Raw genomic sequence first — 22,554 nt, 5'->3', positions numbered from 1 at the left:
GACACTAAAACACTGCACAATAGTTTGTACTATACTATCAGACATGATTTTACAACTCTAAAAAGATATCACAACTTTTTTATCTTGCATGCCGACGATCAAAGGAAGACAGTAGAAATACGGGTTGTCATTACAAAGTAATCTACCAGGAATGTGTGCTTGCACGTGTGCGATTAGCCATCGCAGCACCTTGACGGAGGCCTTGCTCTTAACTTGAGTTCCATGTAGGATAAATTTAACATTACAGTGTTTGACATGGGTGTGATATGTAGTTGCATCATATTACGCCTCAACGTGTTGGTCAGTCAGGTGTTGGACATCAAATATGAAACTACTATAACAGCCGCACAAGACACATTTTGTCCAGTTGTGGCTAATACGGGTCATTAGTGAACCAGTCAATTTGTCCTGTAACCAATCATCATTTGGAGGTCATGCTTTACTTCCTAAAGTCTTCTTAGCTGGTAAAATAATCAAATGTAGGTGCTGACAGTGGAAAAAAGAAATGTGCTACCCTTCCTGCTGTTAACTCTCAATAGACTGACTGGAGTGAAGAGCTGTTTTGGCGGCAGGCGGTCTAGATGCCAGTGTGTGGTGTGGTCTGTCTGCCTGGGATCTGCAGAGGAATTCAACCTCTGCTGCTGGCTCACCCGTGTGTTTGCATGGGCAAAGATAAGGACATTCAATGCATTCCTGAGAGACCGAAGAGAGGGGAAAAAACAAGAGATGGAGAGGCAGAACAAAAAAAGAAAATTAGATGTGAAATCTCTAGAAATAAAAAATAAAAAAAATCAATAGAAGGCAAGTGTGTGGCTTTAAACACACTAACACACACACACAAGCTTACACCAAGAATGCTTCACCAGGCTCTTCTACCATCTGCAGACCATCGTGCTAAGCTGTAGCACCGTCCTCTATGTCAATTTAATGTCTTCATTAAACCACTTAATTGCCGTTATCCCTGTGCGACCTCACATAAAACTCCTGATGTTCTCCTTCATCATATGACTCTGCACACCCCGACGTGATGATGATGGTGGTGGTGTGGAAAAACATCAAAACTAAAATGTAGATTTTTACATTTTTGCTGAGCCTCTTAACCTCTTTACTTTACCAAAGAGCGACATTATGCTTCTCAGTACAGTTTTGTTTATGGTCAAAGTTTCACATGTATACACACGGCAGCTGCCCTGTACAGCTACAGTGGAGCTGCACTGGAAAAACTAGTTGCTAAGTAGGTTTCTCAAGGACATCTTGACATCTTTTGTTGTCATGTGACGGCATGACTTGGCTCCAGGAACTTCTAGCTCTGCTCTCTTTTTTTCCTGCCTTCCAAAGTCCACATTATTTCTCCTTCTTTTGTACCATCAGGCCTTGGATTGAAAACAAAGCATCTGATGCCTGTTTTCTCATCGTAGCACCCTGCGGTGTGCTGACCATATTTTGACTTGGCCTGCAGCACAGACACTGTAGGTTTTATTCATGAGGTTGACCAATTATGGATTATTAAAAAGGCAGATTGGACTCCACTTCATTGGCTGTTGTTTTTGGAACCCTGCGAGTGAACTTAACAAGCTCCAGAAGCTTTTTGTCAGGAGGTTAAAAACACAGTGTGACATGTAAGCCCCAAATAAAGTTAATACTGTAGTGATCATTTTTGTATAATATGTATAAAGAAATGAATACTGTGTCATTACTAACTTATCTCAAAAATGTCAGTAAATGGAGTGCCTTGGTTGCCGAATGGTTACTGTGCATGTCATAAAACCACAACGTGGTCGACTCCAGCTGGCGACCTTTGTTGCATGTCATGCCCCTTTCCCGCCCCCATTTCCTGTCTGACTCTTCACCTCACTCTGTCCAATAAAGGCAAAAAAATGCCCCAAAAATATAAAAAAAGAAATGACATGTCATGGTATTTTTGTGGTGCTACATTAAAACAATATTTTATTTTCTTCAATTACACTGCATTACTGGTATTATTGGCATTCAAAAAATGTCATAATCAACTCCTCAACGCTTGTCTGCTGTTCCTTGTTGTTTAATGTTTTCATCTTTACTTCCTGGTTCCAACAAGTTTGAGGAAAAGCTGAAAGTGCTGTCTGTGAGATCACACAATTGGAAACAGAGGCAGAGATGGGCAGGGCATCCCCCAGAACACTGATTACTAAAGGTGATAACCACTGCCAACATAATATTTCATAAAAATGTGATTACTTCTTCTGGCAGAGGTGCTCTTTATTTCACTTGCACAATAAAAGGCTGCAGGAAAACCTGATCTGGAAAAAGATTTTTTACACATTTTTCCCCAATTCAACCAAACATGATATTTTAGTGTAAAGTCACATGGTGGGGAGGGTGAACACAAAATTCAGCCAGTTCAGACAGTTACAGTGCTCACTGCAGGAGCTGCTGCTATAGTTCAGTTTTTCCATATACGTGTCCTTTAGTCCATACAAACCTGCTGAACTGTGCGTGCACTGAGGCCTTTAAGCGTTTACGTGCCCTTCAGCAAGAAGGTTGCCGCTGCCTGAAGGCCAAAAGCTCTGCACTGTGTGTTTGTATCGAGCAGCTTCCTGTGAATGTGTGCGACTGCATGAATGTGAGGGAAGGTGTTATTGAGAAAAAAAAAATCCAGTCAACTGTAAAATGGGGGGAAAAAATAGTTTTCCACTACAGGTCACTGCACTATTGATATTTGTGTGCTTGTTTGTGTGTGTGCACATATATGTGTGTTTCTCATTGGTCACAGTTGACTGCAGGTGTGTAAACGGTGCCACCTGGAGTTGCTGGACTCAACCTCAAATGAGAAGGACACGCTCTGTAAAGCTGTTTGTCCTGAGTAAATTCTGTTAAAAGCTCATTATACAAACTATAGCTATAGATAGATGAGTTAAGTAACTAATTCTTGGCATTATCTGCCTAAAGCTATGAGAAAAATGGCCGCCTACGACATTAAATATGCCTGCACATACAGATAATATCTTTATATTTCTACTCCTATACTGTAAGGCTGTTGGTGTGGACGGAGGCTGCTGATAGCATCACTAATTATTGCTGCATCACCACTGTGTGTGTTTGTGTCAATAATTACTGCATCTTCACTCCTGTGTGCATCTGCTGCCAACACTGCACAGTCTCAGCGCTGCAGCTAAAACACTGTCCTTCCCTGCCTCTCCTCCTCTTCCTCCTCTTCCATCACTGACACCTTCTTGTCCATAAATCCCCCTCTTTACTCTTCCTCTCCTTTTTTCCCCTCTAACCCACTGTCTTCTTTCTTCCTCCGTTTTTCTTCCACACTCCTGTCCTGTGAAGTTCAGGCAGTATAAATGACCAGCGTGCAGCTTGTTGCAGTCACCAGTCTGCATTTGCATAGAGCAGACTTGACCTCAGCTTTGTGTAAATGAGTTTGAGCAGCACAGCACACCTTTCTCGCACAACGCAGGTTTCAGATCAAACACAAGTCAAGATTCAGCAAATGCAATGTCTTTTTCTCACCTTAAATGATAAAAACACAATAGTTGATGTTTTAAGTGTATATAGAACGTTTATTTATCTCAGGTCTGTGTGTCAAGATGTTTATACCCGAGCGGATCAGAGCAGGCTCAGTAGCACCTCTAAACATGTTACATCATATTCACCGCAAGAGAAAATATTTTAGGAAATCAGTATCCTATGTCAGATGATCATAATTTTTTGGAATTTGATTCACAGATAGAGAAAATGATTATATGTTGCCTTGTTGGCTACGATGAAAACAGGATGTTCAATGATCTCTTTAAATGAGTATTTGGAGCACAAAAACAAACTGTTTTCAGAACTAGTTTCTATGACTTTACATTCGTTCTTAGGACATTATTATCATAATATTATAGCGGTTGGCTCGACCGCGAGTCCAACATTTACCTCTACCCTAATTCATTCCCTTTTTCTCCTCTTCCTTTTCCTTCCTCTCCACTTCCAACCCCACATCCATCCCTTTACTCCTCCTCATCTTTTTCTTCTTTCTGCTCTTCCTCCTCTCCTCATCTACTCCTCCCCTCCTCTTCTCCTCCAGACCTGAACAAAACATGTCAAGTCAGTTTTATTTATATTTCCCAAAATACACCTTGTGAGCCAGGGGAAAACATTAGAAAACAAGGAGCTTGATTTGTTGTTAGCATATAAAAGGCTGTCTGTAGAAGTACACCTCCACTGCTTCAAATTTCCCTTAACTGCATCAGATACAGATGAGCCTTGTTCTGCCCCTCTGCTGTTTAGACAGCAGCTCCCAATCAGGTCCTCATTTCCTCCTCTCTCCTCCTCCCTTAACATCTCTCTCCTTATGTCTCCCATTGTTCCTACACTCATATCCACTCATTTCTCCTCCCATCTTCTCGTTCACCCTCATGTCTCCTCACGCTCTCCTTCCTCTGTTCTTCCCCTCCCCTCTCTCTTCCTCTCCACAAGCTTTCTCCTCCCACCCTTCCTCTTTTATTTCTCCTCCCCTCCCAGTTTCTCTCCCTACCTAAACTCCCCTTCTTTCTCTTCCTCTTCTCTAAATTTAACCTCCTCCTTCTCTCCTCTCTTTGGCCTCATCAGTCATTACCCTTGTTATATCACCCCAACTGCCAACTTCTCCAGAAATCTGCCCAGCCCCTTTTATGATACTTCCACCCTCCCGCCTTTACTCTTCCACTCCCCCCTTTTCATTCATTTCCCTCCCTCGTCCCTTCTCCTTCATCCCGCCCTCCCTTCTCCCTCCTTAGCGCTTCAGAGGAATGCTGTGCAGAGCAGAGCTGGGTTTTAGTTTCAAGGTCCAGACGGCTGATTAGATAGAGTTCAATAAAACTGCAAATTGCAGGGAGAGGCCACGCACACTGATAACACATGCAACTCACTTCCTTGTGTGAGAGAGACTATATTTGCACTAAAGGTGTTATAAAGATAACGATAACCTATTCTAATTATGCTTCTTGTTTGTTTTTGTTGTTATTCTTTAACATTTTTTGCTTGTCTTTGATTTAAATATATATTCAAATGCTTTCTATTGTCTTTTTGTCTCAATTGCACGTTGCTTTGGACAAAATAATAAATAAATAAATGCAAATGTCTTTCTGTAATCCTGGTTCTGGAAAGTGCTATATAACTTACGCCTCACTTCCAACTGTGAATGTGGTAAAGGTGAGAGACCGCCAGCCAAATCAGTGCTGTCTGTATGAGGGTGTGTGTGTTCTTGTGATTTTTAAAAAATGCCCAAAGGTGAGGAAACTTTTGTCATCATACGTGTTTCGGAAAAAAGAGAATTACAAGAACAGAGACAGTTTGATCTCTAATTAAAAGTACTCATGCCAACGGTGGGTATGTGCATATGGAGCAGGCTGAGCGGTTTGTTGCCACAACAACAACTGCAACAGACATAACAGCTCAGAAAAAAAACGACACAACCACATGAGATATGGCTATTGCCCCCCTTCTCTGTGTCTCTCTCTCTCTCTAACACACACACACACACACACACACACACTCGCGCTAGTCATACATCCAGTCAGCCATAGTCATACCCTGTCATGAGACTGAGTGAGCGTGTGCAGGAGGCTAGATCATTGTTTGAATAAAGACTGAGGCCTGTGTGTGTGTCTGTGTGTGTGTGTGTGTGTGTGTAGCTCGGGGGCTGTGAGGTCACTGCAGCACAAACAGGCTGCACGATAAAATGCACTTACTGTAAGGCAGAGGTAGGAAGCAAGGTTAGATGGGAAATTACCAGCCACCAGAACAAAACGCTGACCAACTTAAGCTGCAGCTAGTAAAAGAGAATTCACATAGTTTTACATTTACTCAGAAGCTGACTGGACAGATTATACTGTTATTGAAGAAATAAGGCCCTTGTGACCACTCCCAACTCATCAGGATCTTTTCACACATGTTTGATTTGATAATATACTGAAGGAGAAGGAGCCTGGCAGAGCCACATCTAAAGACTAAGGACTTTTTTCTTCTTCGCTGGATTTCCAGCAGCAACATTTCAATTGGATGGATCGGCCGATGGCTCTTTGTAACCCGTCATGGACACAGATTACATCACCACATGCACCAGATTTTGCTTTCCGCAGCTCATTTGCTCTCCAGATGGGTGTGAATTTTAATTTGTGCTGGACAGATTATTCACAGAGATTAAACTGTTACAAAAAATTGGGATCACATGAATTGCGAAAAGTTCAAATGTGGGTTATTGAGTCTGCCTGAATGCTAACATAGCCTCCCTGTCTGGACTCACATGACTGGTCGCAGCCCGCCTCATGCTTGGTTTTGATTTGTTTACCATTTGGGGTTTTCTCCACCACCTTCTGTTTGAAGTAATAAGAGAAACATAGCAGGTCACGCTAGTATACACAACAAATATTTTGATAAGGATACCTTAAATTCGCTTTTTAAAGAACTGTGACTAAGATATGTACTGAGTGGGAACATTTTACAGTCAACTTGTCAGTGCTCTCTGTTAGATAAACTAAGTAATGGCATCGCTGTTTCTAAATGATGACGCAGTTTCTTGTTAAACTGGTCTGGCCTATATATCGGTCAAGCTCGTGTCTCTATCATAACTGTACAGTGTTACTCTGAACTCTTCCAGTAAATGTTTTTGAATGAGAGAATTGTTTAGATTATGATGCCTGATCTCTGCCCTGCCATAGGAAGTTCACAGCTTCCTGACAGGACAAAAAGCATTTATACCAGACTGGACATTTAGTCTGAACTGCCTTTTTCCAGGCAGGTTTTGGACTGTTTCATAGCATGACCTCGGTCTCAGATGGGAAATTTTCCACCAGACAAAAAGTGGTCATCTCTATCAGCCACTTTTTTTACACAACACTCTGGTCACTAACAATAAAAAGAACATGTGCAAATAAGCACCTGTTTGCGAACAAGTTCAGCATTTCCACCACCAGCACCCCAATACCTCTCCTTTAAAATCTCTCCTCCAAGTCGATAATCACTCCAAAGAGACATACGAGGAGAAATGTTCATGAATTTAGTTTTAAAGTTGTCTTAACTTAACCCAGTATGCAGTTTAATCAATGTAAGAAAAGACAAGAGGGAATGAAAAAGAAAACTGAAAACAAAGACAGATAGAGGGCAGCAGAGAGAGACCGAATGAGTGAGGGACAGCAAATAAGAGAAAGAAGAAAGAGGGGAACAACGTGGTTCCACAGAGCTCAACATATCTCTGTATATGTTACATAACTAGGACGTTATGTCTCAATGTATATAGACCGTCTGTCTGTCTGTGTGTGTGTGTGTGTGTGTGTGTGTGTGTGTGTGTGTGTGTGTGTGTGTGTGTGTGTGTGTGTGCGCGCAGGAGGACAGACAGCCTGCAAAGAATCGAAGAACGAAGGGAGGCATGGTGGGGGTGTTCATGGGAGGGAGAGGGGAGGAAGAGGGTATTGAGTTTCCTGTTCACCCCCCCCTCCCCTCCCAGAAAGGTCAGAAAGGTCACCAATGAGCTCCCCCACCCCCACTGCCTCAAAGTATCCCAGTGTACAGGAAGTGCAAACCCTGTCTCTCTAGAGATTTATTTTCTAAAAGAACAGCCATTGAGGAATGCTGTCCTCTCTCTCTGTCACACACACACACACACACACACACACACACACACACGCACACAAAAAGTGAGTGTGCCTATTAACACCCCTTCACTTGATCCCCTTTACCCCTCCCCATCTCAAACACTCTCTCTCTCAACATTCGACCTCCTCTCTGTCATGTTTTATCACAACACACACACACACACACACACACTATACCTTTCTTACACTCTCTCGCGCACACACACACACTCCACGGGTGGAGGAGCTAACACACGGAGGGTTAAGTGGGTGAGTCTCCGTTTTATTGCCCATTACAGCCATGGATCCATTAAAACTTGCTGTTGCTCACTGGATGCTAATGGCTAAATGCTACAGAGGAGGCCGCAGAGGGGCAGAAAGAGATGGAAGGCAATGGAACGAAACGGCAGGCATGTTGGGGGTGACACCCCTGCCCTGCACAACACACACACACACACACACACACACACACACACACACACACACACACACACACACACACACACACACACACACAGTGCCTCGTCTCAGTCAAGATGGAATCCATTATTCCTTTGTTTCCCTGCAGCTTCTGGAGGGAACTGAGCCCGACTAAGAGGGAGGGAGGGAGGGAGAGAGGGGGTGTGTGTGTGTGTGTGTGTGAGAGAGTGAGAGAGAGAGGGATTCAAGGTAGACAGCTGAATGCTAGCAACAAACTGAGCGTGTGTGTGTGTGTGTGTGTGTGTGTGACAGAGGGAGAGAGAAAGACAACAGTACGAGAAAAGACAAAAAAGCAACTAGGAGAGTGATGGAGAGACAAAGACTGCCAAAGGCAAAGAGAGAGGCAGAGGAAAGGGGTAGCTGTGTGTGTGTGTGTGTGTGTGTGTGTGTGTGTGCGCACGTGTGTGTGTGCAAACTGTATGTGTAGATATGAGCAATCATTAAGCCAGAGACTGAAGTCAGACAGCACAGCAAGACCTCACAGACTGTGACTGTGTGTGTGTGTGAGAGAAAGAGAGAGAGACAGAGAGAGAGACAGAGAGAGAGACAGAGAGAGAGAGAGAGAGAGAGAGAGAGAGCAAATATAAGGGAGACCAAAGGGAGGAAATCAAGGACAGGGAGAGAGGTGGAAAAAAATTGATTGGAAAGGAGATAAAGAAATGGAAGAGAGCGAGAAAGACAACCTCCATAACACACAAACTTCAGACGGCGTCTAGTTTCTGTCCTCCTGTCAAACCTCATTTTATTGTAATAATTTTCAAAGTGGGCCTATTTAAACTAGTTTTCATCTTGAGCGCTGACGAGAAGTTTAAATATAGGCAGTAAACACATGGACTTATTAAACATTTGGCACATCGAGGCAGCCCTGCTGCCAGTTTGTCCCAGTGGCCAACTGCAGTACTGCAACAAAAACTAACTGAGGGCCAAAATGTTCACCCATAAACAGCCATTATAAAGACACATCTGTAAAACTGTTAGAAGGAAACAAGGTCACTTTACGTTCACAATTTGTAGAGATACTGACAGGAAATGCAGCGTGGTGGGGGGGGGGGCACATGCAACAAAGGACCCTGACCACATCAAACCAGGGACGCTGCTGCTACATGATATGCATCTTAACGGCGAGGCGTGTGGACACACCCTATAACGCATGTTTGAGCCATGAAGATTAAATATTTGTTAAACTTTCCCACAGCCTGGAAAAGCAAATTCTCCCACATTAAATAATCTCAAAGTAAAGTCTATGACGAGTGGCCAGTGACAGAGACACTAACATGTATGTGTAGTGAGTCGCACAATGTGGAGGCAAACTAGTAGAAGAGAAGCGCTTTTTGGCGTATGATCTTGAATGAATGAGCACCCTCTAGGAAAACTGTATTCAGTTCTCATAACACATCAACTGGGGAAAAGCAAAATAAAACAATTCCCAAATATTTTTTACACTAGAGTCAATCAGTTGGTAATTTTAAAGCAAGCCGTTAAAGATGGTTGCCTCACAACGACTGACCTTGCGATCTCCTTCCTCACAAGAGCAGATGGTGTGAGGAGCGATTAAAAAAAAACATGTTTACGTGTCACAGTAAAGCCAAAAGATGACAAACAAACACAGAGAAGAAGTGAAAGGACAAGTAGCATCATCCTCTTTGCAACAAAGACTTTTTTCAATCCATTAGGCCTGAATGCCAAAACTTACTTTAAAAAGACAAATAGGTGCTGGTGATAAATGTATTATAGCATTAATGTGCTTTTTATGAGACAACTGGAAGACAAAGTGCTGTAAGTTTAAACTCAAAGTGCCACCAAGACCTCAGCAACAAGAAAATCAGAGTAAACTTCAACAAGTCAAAGCTGCTCCTTCGAGGGTTGCAGGAGGTTAAATGGCAAATCTGGCAGAGTTCAGAGTATGTGTGTGTGAGTGTGTGTACAGCTATGTGGAGTGGAGTCTGGTTACACTCCAGCAAAGGGAACACCTCACTGGCCTGTCTGTCAACATGTTTCTATGAGTGTGTGTGATGCATTAAGACCTTATAAGGCTGCATGGCTGGTTAAGAGTTGCAATAGAGTGAAAAAAGAGTGAGATGGAAAGACAGAGCGCAAAAACTATTGAAAAAAGGGGGATAGCCGGGATATGTGAGAGTGAATGAACTGGGGAGCAACCAAGAAGGTACACAGGGAAAAGGTAAGAATGAAAAGTATGAGGGGAAGAGACAGACAGATGGAAAGAGGCAGAGAGGAAGATGCCAAGAGGCTGCATGCTTTCCTCTCTTTCACCCCATTACTCATCCCTGCTCTCACTCTCCTAATCCTGGCTCTCCTTTCTCCCCCCATCTCCTCCCCCATCCTTTCTATTCTTTCTTCTGTTTTACTCTGAATTCATGAAAAACAGGATTTCCATACACAGGAAATGCATTGGAGTTTCCTGCATATGGACATAGTTTTAGTTTCCTTTAGTTCAAAAGTGAAAAAATTAAGTGACCAAAAAGAAAAGAACCTTCCCTTTGAATCATTTTATTTCTGGCACAAATCATGCTTGGGAAGCAGCAGAGGGTGCTGCATCAATAATAAAACTCAGTAGTTCACTTGCTGCCAAAGTTTTTCTAATCACAGGGGGGAAGGTAATGTGTTCACTACTATAGTGTCTGGAAACAATTCAGGATGTCTGGTGGTCCTGGAAAAAAAGCCTCTTGTATTTTCAAGGTCTCCAACGTCCCTATAAAAAATACTTATGAAGTTTGTGCTTTATATTTTGCTGTCATCTGTAAGATTTCACTCTTACTGGCATTTACTGGATGAAACTTGCAGAGACACTGAAAATTGCTGTAGCAAACTCCATTTGTATGCTAATTAACAATTGATGTGTTTCCTTCAATCACTGCCAATGACCCAGTTCAACTCAGAGTCCTGGGTTAATTAACAGCATAGGCTAGTTAGGCTTTAACTAAAAGGTATGATGCTTTGTCATTCATTTATTCAGACACACCATTATTTTTTACTCTTTTCCATTTCCCCTGTTGAAAAAGGCGACACTCCCAACACACACCACCCTCTCTACACTGTACTGCACATGGCCTGATGCCTCACTTGACTAATGGAGATCAGCCCCCTCCATTTTTCAGCCGCTTCACACATGTATTTGGCAAACACAAACTTCACAAGTCCAGCATTACACACAAAACTGCAGCAGCAGGAAGAGAAGAAAAAGACGATGCAGTCGAACAGGACAGATCTTCATGCAGGAAATTGTGTTTAGGGAAATGGCCGCTTCCTGTTTTCCAGTCCCAACCAGCTGATCTAAGAGTGTCAGTGAAACCAACTCTGAAACACCACCTACTGATAGAAATGCAGTGTGAGGCAACACACATCACTGTACAGTGTTATAGTTTTGGCAGCTCGCCCTTATAAATTACCAGCTACTGAAATAAATAATGTTTTCAATTACTTCCAGGTATTGCTATGCACTAAAACAGCATTCACAGTTCCCAAAAAACTAGACTTTCACTAGACAAGCACTAGAGGCGTGACAGTTAATTAAAGGTGAAATAAAAAAGGGCCATAATTCAATGTACCAACGATGCTGCACATAGTTCAGGTCAGACAGTCGGGGCCCTGTTTAGCTATCAGAAAAAAAGTGGTTATGTTATGCTTAGATATGAAGTTAAAATAGTTTTGTTTAGATTAAAACCAGAGATTGTTGTGGTTGATTAAAGGTGAGGCGTGGTTTAGTCAGGAAGGACATCCATCTCTGACAATAACTACACACACACCAACCAGTGTAAACACTGTACCTTGATGTCAAAGTTGCAGTCGAAGCGCCTGATGAGGACGATGAAGGCACCCGTTAAGTTGTCCCTCGGAGGGGGCTCGATGGGCTGGCACGCATTTTCAGGCCGTGCCCCAATCAGGAAGCCCTGCAGGGATGACATCATCGGACATGACATGGTGAGAGAAATACACGAGTGACTTACATCCAAAGTTGAAGCAAATGTCATTCCTTGGAAGTCAAACAAGCAATGAGGAGTCAAATGAGGAGTCTTTTCCATTATTAATAGAAAGCACTATCCAGCTCTAAAAAGAAATCATACAGCACAACTGAAGTATTATGCTACTTGTAGTAAGAGCAGTTTTTGGTTGGCAAAAGAAAAACTGATCAAAAGATCAGTAATAATGATCAACTACAATATTGCTGACAAAGTAATGACCTTGCTTCACATTCATTCAGTTTCACTCATTCCAGCTTCAGAGCTTGTGTCCTTTAATGCCAGTAAATAAAAAGCTACACTGGAGCAGCTCGGGGTCAGCGGTCTTGCTGAAGGGGCCCTTTAACAGGAATGAATGGTCATGAGCTTACTGTCTCACACCGCTGTGGCACCACGTGTCATATCAGGACAACATATAACAGGATTTGTCAGTGTTCATTATGATTTATGTTGATAGTTGATGGACTGTAGGCAAGTCACTGAAAACCCTTTTTAAACTCACAATCACAATGTGAGAAACGACAGTGGCTTCACATCTACATGGCAAGTCATCAGTGCTGATAAACGAGATTTTTTCTGCGTTTCGCAGTCCTTTCCGAGATACGATCACACAGTTTTGTCAGATTTTCAAGACCTGCTTAATGAGCCTGCATACTGTTAAAGAGGCTAGACACAACACAGTTACATCCCAGGATTCAGTCTCAGCTCCCTGGCCGAAAGTCTGAGCAGCAGCCTTCTTTGTTCAACTCTCCCCGCTGCTCCCAGATTAACAACATCCATCACAACCACAGATGAAAAACAAACTTGGAAAAAAAGACGCTGAGGCCGTTCTGCTGCAGCCCCAGATGGAACACTGGCAAATCAAACATAAATTTAACATGGTAATGCATGCATAATGAATACAGAACTTTCCACTGAAATGAAGAATATTACTGACGCACAAAAATGATGTGTGTGTGTGTGTGTGCGTATATAGCCATAAAGACCTGTGTGTTTTTGCATGTATCACAGAGTCTAATAGCTTCAAAGGACGATGGTGTTTACAGTTTGCCCTGGAAAACCTCTGGCCCTTGTATTTCCCATCTCTCTTTCTCTCTCCACTGCTTCCTGTCTCAGTCCCATTTCCAACAACAGCTTTTGAAGTGACTGATGAGAGGGAGATAGTGACGAGAGAGAGAGAGAGAGAGAGAGAGAGAGAGAGAGAGGGTTAGGCAGAGGCTGACAGAATGATAAATGGAAGGAGAACAAAAGCAGAAACAGCAAAAGATACAAATATGGAGGCAAAGGGAATCAGAGACCCACTGAATTGCAGACAAACAAGGAAAACCAAAAAAAAAAACGGATGAAGAGAGAGACAAAAATAGAAAGGTGAAGACAAAAAGAGGCAGACAGATGGTGAGAAAAGAGAAGGAGCAACGAACCAGAGCAGATAAATGGAGAAGAGCTGATGAAAGGAAAACGCACAAGAGATGAGGAGGGAGGGACCTGATGTGAGATACATTTCTAAACCTCTGCTGCTCTTATGCAAGTGTAACTAACACCGGTGTGTGTGTGTGTGTGTGTGTGTGTGTGTGTGTGTGTGGGTGTGTGTGTGGGTGTGTGTGTGTGTGTCAGAGCCAGGGTGGTAGACAGGAAGTGTGGACTGCTGTGGGACTCTGGGACTCTGGCGCCACTTTCAGCTTGCTCTCTCTCTCTCTCTTAAAGCCAAACGCTTGAAAAACCCAGCCCGTATATCAAGGAGAGTCAGCACTTTCTCTCTCTCACACATACATACACACATACACACACACACACACCACACACACCACACACACACGAGGCCGGTGTCTGCTAGCAGCAAACTGATTTTCTGTGAGTGTATCTTTGCCGGCTGCCACGCTGACTTGACTCCAAAACAGCAGCTGAGCCACATATGGAAGATGACCACAGTGACACATCACATTTACTAACAAACCGCGCTGCACAACCGAAGAGACGAAGTCGCTGACTGAATGCACTGCCTGGTTGAAGTGAAACATTAAGAAGATCTGACATATGAAAGGTCAGATTCAGGGATCATCGGGAAGGAGAAAATGTGAAGAATCACACACCGCCCAACAGCACCATCACCTCTGGGTGCCTCCTCCAGTGCAGCCCTGCCTTGCTGCTAAATGACGTCACTGTGCTACTGCCTCACATTCCTCGTCTGGCTTTGGAACCAGTGGCAAGAGCGCCCTCTGTTGGGTAGAAAACACATGCCAGAACTGCAGAATACAGAGCGCGGTGGAAAAACAGGAAATAACCGGGGAAGGAGGGGAAATCCTGAAAATGAAGACTGAAAGGAGACGGTGATAAAATGCTGTCTGAGCACAGATATCAATTAAAACAGCACAAGACTCATCTAATACCACCTTAAACTGAATTCCACTGTTCATTATCTTGTTACTGTGCATATGAGGATCTGCTGTCTGCATTTGCCAGGATGAGTCCCTATGTGACCTGTGAGTTTGATCTAAAACCAACATCACTTGGACCAATTCCTGTACCTGGGAAATAAAACCACAACCTATAAACCAGCTCTCAGAGAACATGAAACCTGTGTTGCAACGAAACCAAAGTGAAATTCCCGTTATGGCATTAGTCTTGTGTCAAAGTTTGGAAAGACACCACACAAGGACAAATTATTCATCAAGCATGTGATGTTGAAATAGTGAAGTATTTTAGCTCACGAGTGTCAGACAGAAGAGGAAAGATAGTGGAAATACTGAATTTTAGAATGACAGCAACAAAGAAACAGACTGGTCATGTTATGGCAATACCCACTAGTCTTTCCTCATCTTTAGCCATTTTTCCCCAAGTAAACATTTTGAGATAAAATCTAAAGTCCTGATATTGATGTTCTGACGCAAGTTTTGAAAAGATAGCTCCCCTTCCCCGTATACTGGGGGGTTGTTTTCTTTGTGATCTAGAAGTGAATACAGTTGATTTTAACAATTAAAAGAATCAGTGTGAAATATAATAAAAGACTAGTGTAACCGCAAATATCCTTTACTTGTGTCTACTTGTGCTAACAAAGTCAGAGGGATTTTCTGTTGTTGCAGAATTCAAGTGGTATGGGGGGGTGGGGGGTGGGGGGGGGGGGGTTCCTCTGGTGGACTTTTCCAAATTACTGCACAGTGATCGCACTTAATCCTGTCACTTAACATTTCACTATAGGGCTTGTTTGCAGATTGGCTCTGGGTTCAGGGAAAAACAGGGGAATTAATAACTCGCTGCAGCCTGACTGGGGATCCCTGTAAGAAGATTAAAGCTTCTGTGACTGCACACTCAGATTCAACGATGTTCAGATTCCCCGCTTTAACCTGCCTAAACCACTTCAAAACCTCCTACCTTATACATGGCCATAACAGGAAGCAGGTGGAGCTACAGAGCTTGCTTTCAGACAAACAAATAGACTAACTTCTACCCAGCTTTGCAGCACTTTTCATCATTAAATTACTAGCCCATAACCACAATATTTACTACATCAATTACCAGGGTCCTGAGGCATTGACCCTTGACCTTCTTACTGCAATCAACCTGGATGGGAAATGCCAATGAAATGGGTCGTCTAAATGTAAAAAACGTGGGTTTGTTTCTGGGTCACATTCTAGACTGGCTGAGAAAATGTGGATGGAGAAAGTGAACAAGAAATGCCTGAAACTATCTTGTAAAGCCAGCAAGTCATCAGGACACTGACAGGAATGATTACAGCCATGATTAATTCATTATGATACATTTACCAGAACCAGGCGCAAGACAATTGACTCATTAAGTAACCACATTAGTGCTTCATCTGCATGACAAACCATTAATGAAACTGAGACAAACCCTCATTTCTTCCTTTCAGCGTCAACATTTCCAATGTTACATGTTGACACAGTGGGTGTGCATATGAGCATGTTTAAGCAGACACCGGGCTTTATTACTGGCTGAAACCAAAAGGATGAAAAACATTTAATATTACAGCAAAACTCAAGTCCAGGGATCTTCAGGGATCCTTCCAGGCTTTTCAAGTTCAATTTCAATACATTTGAGAATGGTAGTACATTATCGACTTACGCATGACAACATAATCTCTAAGGTCCACTTACAAGCTTCCTCAGAGCTTCAATTTTCTTTCAAATACTTGGGTTTCGTGATGACACCTGAGTTCAATGTGCTGATGAAGACCCATGACTGCGGTGAAGTCAACCTTTGACTTGAGATTATTTTGTCTTAATGTCATTACAAATGAATTCACTTGAAATTAGTGAATACAGTGGGTTACACAGAGGCCTAACACAGACAGACAACCATTCACTCAGATTGAGAAGTTCATCTAAACTGCATGTCTTTGAATTGTGGGAGGATAATGGAGCAACTTGCGGAAACCTATGCAAGCACAGGGGAAACAAGAAAAAAATGCTTGATATACAAGTACCCACTCAAAGTACACACTGTTTCCTCATGCACAATGTCAACATATTTTGTTAAACGTGCAATACTCGAGGCAAGATGTGACATGGGAGGAGTGTTTCCTGCCACCTCTTTATAAACTCTTCAAACAACTTCAATCAAATTCTTGTCTGTAGATTTCAATTAAAGCCACAGGAAATAACTGCAGAGAGGTTTGTGGAAAATGTGGTATTTACCAACGGATAAGAGGAAGTCCATTCTGCTGCTTCTTAAGTAACAAAATTAGTCAGCTACTCAGACATATTTTGAAGCAGTATTAGAAGTAGTGATAGTCTTGTAGAAGTTTTGTGATCTCTGGACAAGTCCTCACATCTAAAACTGGTTTTAATGGTTCACGAAAAGGAACACTTGTAGTGTGTGCTTCAGAGGCTTTACCACTGGTCAAACCCAGTCCTCCTCAACTGTTGCTGCACCATCCAAACCACAAAGACTTTCCGAAGGAAACCGAAGCACTTCTTCACAGGCCGTGTCCACAGATCAGTCTATAATTGTGGATGTGAAAGTGGGTACAAAAACGGAATACAAGTGCCAAGTGGCGTGTCGAGAATTTGCTGCGAAAAGGGAACACAGTTATTTTAAGATGGGTATCGATTCTTGGCCAGTATCATACGTGAATACAAATTCACAATGCTGAACCTTGTCTACAGTTTGAAGTCAGGTCTGCTGCCGTCACTCTCTCTTTCTTGACCTTCAATCACTGCGTCTACTGAAATTAAGGAATCTTTTAACAGTCATGGTACGGCTGCAACAACCAAGAACCTTTACGCTTTACGATCAAACTGTTCACATCCCTGTGACCTAAATTTTCATTCATGCATAGTTTACAAATGTGTAACATCAGTACGACAATAACTTTGTGACCAAACAGGGGAACTGATTCTCTCAACAACAGTTTTCATCAGTTGCCTAATTTATCAACAAACAACAGAATACTTCTTCTTCGTGTCTATCCCATTAATTGAAATACTGACTGGGACATACAGTGTAAGACCCTTTCTGTGTCTTCAAATCTAATACAGGCAACTTCTGTTATGCTACATTTTAACTCCACTTTGGATCTCCAAAATCAAACTACTAATATGTGCACGTCAGAAATCAAACAAAGCATAACTGTTGCATACTGTGGGTGAACACGGGCTTGCAGTGGCCTTGCGTTGAGACCCTGAAGCAACTATAAACAGCCTCGGTTGTGTAAGTGGAAAAAGGGGGGGGGGGGGGGGCTCTGTTTGAAGCCTCGTTCCCTGTGGGGAATCCTCCGGAGACAAACAGGCTTGTGCTGCCTTGTGATGCCAGAGGTTTCTCCAGGCGTTATACAGTTGCAGCGCTGCAAGGCTACAACATTTGAAGTGGGTTTATCTCATAATAATAAAAAAAGGTTAACAAATGTGCTGGTGTACAATGTACAGTGCAAGTTAAAAGCATATACACATTACATATTCAAAAACTACTTCAAAACTCACTTTTAGTTAGAAAATCAGGAAGTTATCACTCAAGTACAGATGTATTAAGGCCTTGCAGTTTGCATGCAGTTTTTGCAAGGTGCTCCTGTGTCCTTATTGCATATGCAGTTGTGAGAGCATTGGGCAATAAGTAGATGGAGGGACAGTACATGTACGGTCTGATGAAAGAGGTTAATTATGTATTCTTATGGTTTACTAAGACTCACAAAATTTGCACAGGTCAAATTTCATCTGAACAACAGGTGCAAATAATGCTGGCATATTAAAAAGGAGGTTATATTTCATTATTTACATTACATATTTAGCTGACGTTTTTATCCAAAATGACTTTCAATAAGTGCATTTCAACACAATCCAACAATGGCAAGAATCATGGAATTATTATCACTGTCTGACAAACATGGCAAATCTTCAGCTTGTCCAGTAAGGAAGAGTAGAAGTTCTTCTCAACTCTTCAATCTGTGATAATGTGGTTGAATTCTTACATTAAAGTCCAGCTGAGTGCTGCAGTAAATCACAGCAGCTGTCTGTTAACAGCTCACTGAGACTCACTCAGACAGACGCAGACATAGGCAGGGCAGAGGAGGGTAACTTTAAAATGGACGGATTGAGTTTAGCCCTCAGGGACTAGGGCAGCATGTCTGCATGGCACGTGGTCTCTCTGCCCCGGCGAGACAGCAGCAGGACAGCAGAGGTGAAAAATAAGACGCAGAGATTAAATGTGAATTTAAGACAGAGAGCCAGTAACAGTGAGACGAAGCCTTTTTTCAGCTTTCATAACACAGAATCTTACTTACACACACACACACACACACACACACACACACACACACACACACACACACACACACACACACACACACACACACACACACACACACAAATAAAGAAACATGGCTGTGTGCCATAATCCCTGCTGGTTGCCTGGATTCAGGTGGCACATCATTCAGAATAGCCCACCTGTGGCGTGGCCCACATAAACAAACATGAATACATGCAATACCCTTGTGTTGTGTGATTTTTTAGTTTCTCGCCGCAGTGATTAAAGAGTGCATACTAGCAGTTCTGCAGTTAACAACCATGTCCTACACATATTTTGGTGAACATGCACCCCTTTTACAGTGTGCCAATACGGCTGGGATAACTGTACCCATAGCCGACTGTGAGCAAGCGTGATCCCAGCACATTATGCAGGCATGGCAAGTCGGGAACAACATGGTAATTAATATGGCGAAAAAAAAGAATCGAACTGAAGACATTACTGTTGAAGTGTTAACTGGCCAAGCCACTTAAAAAGTGCTTATCCTGAAATTCTATAACTATGTCAGATTTTGTTTGTTATTAGAAAAAAATATTTAAAGAGTGGTGGCATTCCCGTTGCTGTCACTTCCCACAACTTTCTGTTTAAAATAGGCAGCAGCAAATGGGAAACAGAAACACTCCCAAGTGTTTAGAGCCTTAAAATTTCATGGTGTGAGATCGACGCTAACAATCATCTCAACCAGAGCCTTAATTCCTAAAATACAGCATGGGGTCACACCTCATGTGACAAAGCCAAAATGATGCTGTGGGACTGCCATAGTGGTGCAATGATGCTAAACATAGCAACCTTAAATTCAGATGAGCTGCAGTAATTATGAATGTCGAAATAAACAGTACTTAATCTGCACATAAACACAAACACAAAACAAGGCACAAAGTATTTTGCTTCTGTGCCCCAAAAGCTTTTGTACAACAACAACTGGGCTCTTGACTGTGAGGAACACCACAATGACCAGCTTAGATGGCAGACATGAATCATCCCTTCTGTTTGTGAGCTTTATAGAGGGGGTGGGGGGTTGGCACACAGAAACCTCACAACAACACACATTATTACAATCCTCAACGCAGAGCAGTTAAGTTTGGGAGCAGTTTCATTACATGTTATTAAACTCCGATAGAAGTCAAACCAGAGTGTAATTTGAATACTTTTTGCAGTAGTTCTACAATGTGTGCTCTGTCATTCTGAAGTGCAGCTGGCTCCTGCAACACATATTATAGACATTTATATTGACTTGAAAACCATTTTGCATGTTTTTCAAAATTGACCCCGATTTCTGATGTTCACAAACATTACTAATGTAAATAAATCTTTAATAGCATCATCATAAAACATTAGCAACATTATAGTTGTTTCCCAGTGTTAGTGCATGTATTAAAATACCTGTTAATCAATTTGGGCATGACCAGCAAGTTACAAACCAGTCTTTTTAATCTTAATAGTGAAGCTACATTTTGTTAATATCTGAAAACAAGCCGTGTACGTTGATTTGAAGTTGTAAAAACCAACTTATCACATTCACAAAAAGATCACATGTACATTTTTACATTTATATTGCACGCTTTCCTAATTATCTGCTCCTTCTAACAGAAAGTAATGGTTATTTTGTTCACTTCCTATGAGGCAGGAATATCTCCTCTTCTCTTTACCCACTATCTTTCTTTTTTTATGTTTTCATGGTTAAACTTTAATTCAGTAGAGCTGTAAAGTGGAAACAGGCCAAAATAATATCTATTCAGAGATCATAAAAGCCCTGGAATGATTTGCAGGGACTTGACATTAAATCGGTTCATTAGCTTGTCAGACAAACACCTCCAACCCTTCTGTACTCACCTTCAGTCCGTCGCTGGGCAGTCGATAGCCAAACCGTGCAGGCAGGTCGTCAAAGGTCTCTGTTTTATTGTCAAATGAGTACTGAAAGATAGAAAAAAGATATGTTTCAAGATATTTTATGGAGGCTGGTGTATCATCCAACCAGATGGATACCATCTTTATTTATCCAAGAGAGAAATCTTCCCCCGCATGAAGCTTCACCAAGTGATTTTTGACCATTAGGGGGCATAAAGACACAAAACACAGGCCTGAAATATCTATCACTTATCATTGTTGATCAGTTTGCAAAAAAAACAAGATCACCTGCAAGACACCTGCATCCCATTGCAGGTGTGTTTCTGCATCACACTGTTATATTATTGTTGTATATTTCTATGTATGGTCCTACAAGTATTAAGAATTACTCACAGCGGCGATGTCGGCCTCCACGGGTAGCAGGTTGAGGAAGGCGAAGATCTGGACAGTGAAGATGGTGTAAATCTGCGTGGCCGACAGCATCAGCATTCCCAGGGACAGCAGCATCTTGGCATCACGTTACAACCCCCCGCTGCTATGCCACTCACTCACAAACATACACAACCATAAACACACACACACACACAAATGACCACGCACACTGGCCTGCAGTGAAGCCCCTATACACCGCCTGCTGTCGTCACACCTAGAAAAGACACCAATGTTTGTGTACATGTGAGCTACAGAAGAGGAACTTTCATGCAGGTGTGATGTTGTTTGATTGTCTGTTGTTGTTGGCGTGTTGAAGAGAAACCTTCCATATTTGGCTCATAACACCAATTTAGCTGCACTGGGATTCAGCCGTTGACCCAGTGGACTGTGTCATGCTATTTTCAGGTGTTTGACTCCAGCCGATTGCTGCAGCAGTGCACTGTCCTGCGTCTGGTCTTTCGATTATCTCACTCCATGTGTATGCCCTCTGGAGGTTCATTAGAAGTGGAATTTAGTCGAATTTCAGCTTGCAGAACACATTTGGAGAATGATTTTTCGATATTTTCCTTGCAGTAAATTTTCATTAAGCTACTGTCTCAGCTCAGCATCAGGACTGCCTTGCTGCTAGTTCCTGTGAGGCTTCATGTTTGCATCTGTTATGTTCATTAGCTGGCCAGTTGCCTCATAACTGAAGTGAGCTTCAGGCCTAACATCACAGCATAAGGGGTACAAGTACAAGTACAAACGGCATGTGATCAGGTCAGGAGAAAACAACAGCTAAGGGCTTTCTGGTCTTTGGCCCACTAAGCTGTGTTGTCAAGCTGCAAAGTAGGGAAGTAGTGTTTGAGGATTACATGGTTTGTTGTGTACATTGTGTGATCTGGCCATTAGAGATTTTCTGTCTTTTTCATTTCATTGCAATGCCACCATGTGTATAGTTTATATATGTCAAATGTACCTATTATACTGTAGCAGTAATGCTTCGAACAGATGGGGACATCTAAAAAACACAGACTTTAACAGCACCTGTCCTCATTTATTTAACACTCCACTGTGTCTAAGCATCTGCAGTCACTAAATTGCCTCAGCTCAAATGTAGAAAATGCAAGATTCGTTTTGGCAAAATATTTTCAGATGTGACAAATGTGACCTTTTTTAAAGCAGGTGCATCCTTGAAAGGTAACCTGTAAAATCCTGACTTTCACACTGTTTCCTCAAACTAAATAAGTTTTGGTAAATATCTTTTAGAAATACATATTACAAATACTAATTGTCATATTAAAAGAAAAGTACGCATGTACATACTAGTAATTAACTAAACTAAGTGCCCAAAGCCCTTTCATCTTTCAGCTAAATACAATGAAGTCTAGATCTATTCATGAAATCACACATGCTTTATCTGTCCGATCTGCACAACAAAGTACTGAGGTTCAATTCTAAGCCCTAATCACATCTGTGGAAAACGAGAGTGAGGCTTC

The 22,554-nt window shown here is 42.2% G+C and overlaps 1 protein-coding gene across 1 annotated transcript in view; it reads right to left on the bottom strand.

Moving 5' to 3' along the window:
- rnf13 (ring finger protein 13) overlaps positions 1 to 22,554 on the bottom strand; it is a 39,131-nt gene that overhangs the window by 14,884 nt on the left and 1,693 nt on the right. The window contains exons 2-4 of the mRNA XM_070908570.1: positions 21,038 to 21,290; positions 20,630 to 20,710; positions 11,849 to 11,971 (exon numbers count right to left, since the gene is read on the bottom strand). Coding sequence (XP_070764671.1) covers positions 11,849 to 11,971; positions 20,630 to 20,710; positions 21,038 to 21,151 — 318 coding nt within the window. The 5' untranslated portion in view covers positions 21,152 to 21,290. The remainder of the gene's footprint in view (positions 1 to 11,848; positions 11,972 to 20,629; positions 20,711 to 21,037; positions 21,291 to 22,554) is intronic.

The sequence above is a fragment of the Enoplosus armatus genome, chromosome 7 (genome assembly GCF_043641665.1).
Source record: "Enoplosus armatus isolate fEnoArm2 chromosome 7, fEnoArm2.hap1, whole genome shotgun sequence".
Lineage (NCBI taxonomy): Eukaryota > Metazoa > Chordata > Actinopteri > Centrarchiformes > Enoplosidae > Enoplosus > Enoplosus armatus.
Note: the sequence above shows the minus strand (reverse complement) of the source record. Positions and strands in the feature narration are given on the sequence as shown.